Source organism: Argentina silus (assembly GCF_951799395.1).
Source record: "Argentina silus genome assembly, chromosome: 6".
In the NCBI taxonomy this organism is placed as follows: domain Eukaryota; kingdom Metazoa; phylum Chordata; class Actinopteri; order Argentiniformes; family Argentinidae; genus Argentina; species Argentina silus.
This window is the reverse complement of record NC_139660.1, coordinates 21,610,309-21,615,308: the sequence shown is the minus strand read 5'-3', so window position 1 is coordinate 21,615,308 and position 5,000 is coordinate 21,610,309. Positions and strand designations below refer to the sequence as shown.

At 53.1% G+C, this 5,000-nt stretch overlaps 1 protein-coding gene across 1 annotated transcript in view; it reads left to right on the top strand.

Moving 5' to 3' along the window:
* Nucleotides 1–5,000, top strand: part of lrpprc (leucine-rich pentatricopeptide repeat containing) — a gene marked incomplete at its 5' end in the record, with an annotated part of 19,145 nt that overhangs the window by 8,774 nt on the left and 5,371 nt on the right. The window contains 4 exons of the mRNA XM_083671367.1: nt 60–148; nt 287–491; nt 2,056–2,192; nt 2,732–2,847. Coding sequence (XP_083527493.1) covers nt 60–148; nt 287–491; nt 2,056–2,192; nt 2,732–2,847 — 547 coding nt within the window. The remainder of the gene's footprint in view (nt 1–59; nt 149–286; nt 492–2,055; nt 2,193–2,731; nt 2,848–5,000) is intronic.

Here is a 5,000-nt window from a genome sequence, read left to right as displayed (position 1 = left end):
CTCTCTCTCTCTCTCTCTCTCTCCCTCCCTCCCTCTCTCTCTCTCTCTCTCTCTCTCAGTGCGTCCTCTCGCGTCCCAGGGTTCCATTTGAGTGACATCGCCAGCAGCCTGCTTGTCATCACAGAGGCCAGGAGAGGCCTGGTCACAGGTAGGTACATACACACACGCACACACACACACACCACAGGCACACACACACACACACACACACACACACACACACACCACAGACAGACACACACACACACACACACACACAGTAATAACCTCTCCCCCCCTCCTCTAGAGAGCCTGTCCTCTCTCAAGACCATGCTTCAGGCAGACCAGGTGCCCTCTCAGATGGCTATCACCCGATTGGTCCAGGCCCTGGGTAGCCAAGGCAACGTGCAGGGCATCCAGGAAGTGGAGGGTCTGATGAAGGGCTTGGGCACGCCCCTCAACCTGTCCAGCATGATCTTTGTCAACAACACGGCCCTGGCACACGTCAAGAAGTACGACCACACACACACACACACACACCCTGCAACATACACACACACACCCTTCACTCACTCTTCTGTTCCTGGAGAGAGGCGCTTCGATGCCAGGTTTTTGGCCCCGCCCAGTACGATCACACCTGCTTCTACTAAACGACAGTTTCCAAGGACATCCAATCACGTTGTTATTATGTTGGGTTCCAACCTATTTTGGGAATACACACGGCTGAACGTACACACTGCTGAACGTACACACTGCTGAACGTACACACTGCTGAACGTACACACTGCTGAACACACACACTACTGAGTATACACACTACTGAGTATACATACTACTGAACATACACACTATTGAGAATACACACTACTGAGTATACACACTACTGAGTATACACACTACTGAACATACACACTATTGAGAATACACACTACTGAGTATACACACTACTGAACATACACACTACTGAACATACACACTACTGAGTATACACACACTACTGAGTATACACACACACTACTGAGTGTACACACGACTGAGAATACACGCTACTGAGAATACACGCTACTGAGAATACACTCTACTGAGAATACACTCTACTGAACATTCACACCATGGCCTTCACACTGACATGATCACACAGAGAATGTTTGTTCCGACGTTGCCTCTACCAAACAGGCCAGCGCTCCAAATCTCAGTTAATCTGAACAACTCGACCTGGCAACCCAGCCAGCTAATAACACTTAAACCTCCCTCCCTCCCCTCCCTCCCTCTCCTCCATCCATCCCTCCCTCCTCTCCCCCTCCTCCTCCTCCTCCGCCACCAGCCCGTATGAATATTTAAAGGTCTGTAGCCGTGGTGATTGCTGTGACTGTTGAGTCTGAATTATTTACGGGCCGGCCCTCTAAATGTGGCGCCTCCCTTCCGGAGCCTTCCGCCTGGCCTCTTAGCCAGTCAGCTCGGCTCAGCTGCCCATGCCGCGCACGTGTCACTGCTGCTTAGAGGCCCACCGCGGGGGTCAGAGTTCATCGTGACAGGCCCGGGCGAGGGAAGGGAGGGAGGGAGGGAGAGAGGGAGGGAAGGAAGGAGTGAGGGAAGCCCAATCGGGCGTGAGGGAGCGCCTGTTCTGTTCCTCTGTCCTCTCGGTTTCCCCGCGTCTGTCTGGGCGCCGCCGAAGGACTCTGGGACGACGTGGCCTCACGCTAGCGTTAGAGGTAGCCAGGGCTGCTAATGCAGCTGATAGAAACGCGTTGTGGCCATCGTAGACGTTGAAGAGTCGTACGAAAAAAGAAAGGTACAACTTAGCGAAAAGCGTCATCACGAATCATCAGCTGTCGGCTAAATCATGATAAAGTGCACTGTCCCGCTGGGGGGGGGGGGGGGGGTGTGAGGTGTGAGGTGAGGGGGTCCGCCCTCTTCTTGTATTAGGAGAATAATGTCGTCTGTAATGTAGATTTAGACGGTATCGGACATGCCTTTGTCTTTGCCCTTTGTTTTGCTGGGTTTTAGAGAGAGGATCTGAACTTTCTCTCTCTCTCTCTCTCTCTCTTCCCCCCCCCCCCTCTCTCCCCCCCCCAGTGGGGACCTGGATGCTGCAGTGGAGGGTCTGGAGGCGGTGTACACCCAGGTCAATGAGGGGACGCGGCAGGCCGCCAGCATGTCCTTCGTCTTCAGGAAGCTCCTGGAGGAGGAGAACGACGCTGCGCTGGATAAACGTAAGGCGCCGTACGCCCGACCCTCGGCTGTTCGCCCGTACCCTGCCTGGCCTCGGCTGTTCACCCGTAACCTTGCATGACCTCACCTGTACCCTGCCTGTCCTCAGCTCTTCATCCGTACCCTGCCTGTCCTCAGCTGTTCACCTATACCCTGCATAGCCATAGCTGTACCCTGCATGACCTCAGCTGTTCCCCTGTAGCCTGCCTGGCCTCAGCTGTTCCCCTGTAGCCTGCATGTCCTCAGCTGTTCCCCTGCTGAATAGCACCAGGACACTATGTATGTGCTCTGTTATCAAGGGCCCAGAGTTTTCCCCTCTCAGGTCAGGTGGTCAGGAAAAACTCATTTGTTTCACCGTTTTTTTTTAACTTTATTCAATGTTCTTTTGCCAGATGACTAACTTTCTTCTACATCTCCCTGGGTAGCGAGCATGCCTTGCTGAGTCAGTGAGGCCCACCTTGCTGCGTGTGTGTGTGTGTGTGTGTGTGTGTCTGTCTGACTGTCTGACTGACTGACTGACTGTCTCTTCTCGTCTCTACAGTGAGTGCCATGGCGGAGCGGCTGGCCAATCAGTTTGCGTCGTACCGACCAGCGTCTGACCTGTTCCTTCAGCTGCTGGAGAATGACAAAGTACAGGATGCCAAGTTCATGCTGGCTGTAAGCATTACAGAGATGTGTGTGTGTGTGAGAGTGAGAGAATGTGTGTGAGTGTATGTCTGTAAGCGTGTGTCTGTGAGCGTGTGTGTGTATGCGTGTGTGCGTGAGCGTGTGTCTGTGCGTGAGCGTGTGTCTGTGTGCGCGCCCGCTTGTATGTGAGCGTATGTCTGTGAGCGTGTGTGTGTAAGCGCGCGCACGCGCGCGTGTGTGTGTGAGCGTGTGGGTGCGTGCATAATCCACGTCGGGAGCAAAGGGAAAGGGGTTATTCAGCCTACCATCTCCTCCCCCCCCCCTCCTCCTCCCTCCAGTGAAACAGCTCTCAATCACTCTGAAATATATATCAGTCATCTGCCACAGGTCAACGGCTGTGATCCACGGCTCCGGCGCACAGCCGCTTGGAAGTGGGTTTCCACGGCTACGAGTCACTGGGAGAGACGGAGGTGAAATGGCCTGAGCGTTGATGGCGCCGTCTGGCTTCCCCTTCCCCTCGGCTGGCTTCCCCTTCCCGTCTAATTACGCCAACTGCTCAATGATTAACGGTGCAGGCCGATTCCGACGCAGGCATGAAAATGAACGCCGGGTATTCCTGCTCGGGATTCATCAAGTATTTAAAGACGAGTTACACCAATCCGTGTCTCGTGTGATGATGATGATGATGGTTTTTTTAGGGGGAGCCGCCTTTTTGGTTTGTGCTGCTAAGGCCTGTTTGGTAAGGGAAGATGTTAAGTGGGATCCTTGGGGCGGCCCTACCCCTGAACCCTAACCATGAACCTTACCCTGAACCCTAACCATGAACCTTACCCTGAACCCTGAACCCTAACCATGAACCTTACCCTTTACCCTAACCCTAAACCCTAACCATTAACCTTACCCTGAACTCTAACCATGAACCTTACCCTGAACTCTAACCATGAACCTTACCCTGAACTCTAACCATGAACCTTACCCTGAACCCTAACCATGAACCTTACCATGAACCTTACCCTAACCCTAAACCTTACGTTACCCTAACGTTAACCATAACCTTAACGTTTTTTTTTTCTCCATTTAATCTCGTTTGATTTTTTTGGTCAGTCCCAAGCATCCCACCTTGCATCTACTGTCTGGTAGCCTGGTGCCTGTCTTTGAGTGTGATGGTCTCAGCAGAACCGCCCTGCTCTGGAACAGCTGAATCCAGGCCAGAACTCTTCTAACACGGCTGAAACACAGAAAGAGAAGGAGGGGGTTGGAAGAAAGAGGGGGATGAATTAAGTCATTAAGAAGTGAGACGGAACAGAACCCAACGAGGCAGGGTCCTCCGTGTGTGTGTGTGTGTGAGAGAGATGGGGGGGGGCGGCGGAGGGACGGTCCCCAGACCATCTACAGCTTTTAGGCAGGCAAGTGCGAGTACTCTGGGGGGGGGGGGGGCTGGGTTGGAGCAGGGATACGGGGGGGGCAGGGTTGGAGCAGGGATACGGGGTGGTGGTGGGGGGGGGGGGGCAGGGTTGGAGCAGGGATACGGGGGGGTGGAGGGGGGGGGCAGGGTGTAGCGTCTGACTTCGGGGAGCGCTGTAGCATAGAGACGAGGAGAGAGGAGAGTGGAACAGTGTTGTTCTAATTGGCTGATCGTACGAAAGCCATTCTATAGCTGAGTGGCTCAGGCCTGTTAATACTCAACTATGCGCCACACACACACACACACACACACACACACACACACACACACACACACACACACACACACACACGGCTGCTGCTGCTACTGCTGTTAAAAGCCTCCAGGGCCTTTGCTTTTAATTTCACCCTAGGAGAGAAACTCACAACGTTCACGAATGGCTTGTAATCTGACCTCATTGCCACTGAACCCAGATAAGATTCTCAGAGCACGACAGCTTTTAATGCAGCACTCACTCACACACACACACACACACACACACACAAACTCACAGGTCCGCACGGACATACACACACACACAATTTTACATACACACACTCACTTAATGCAGCACGGACACACACACACACACACACACACACACTTTTCACCCTCTTGTACCTTTCTCAAGGTTATTATTTTCCTCCAGTGAACCTCTGAACGGGGAGGTGTTATCAGGAAGAAGGCAGCCTATCTAAATGACAGCTATGGATTTAAATGTACACCCTCCGTGTCGGGC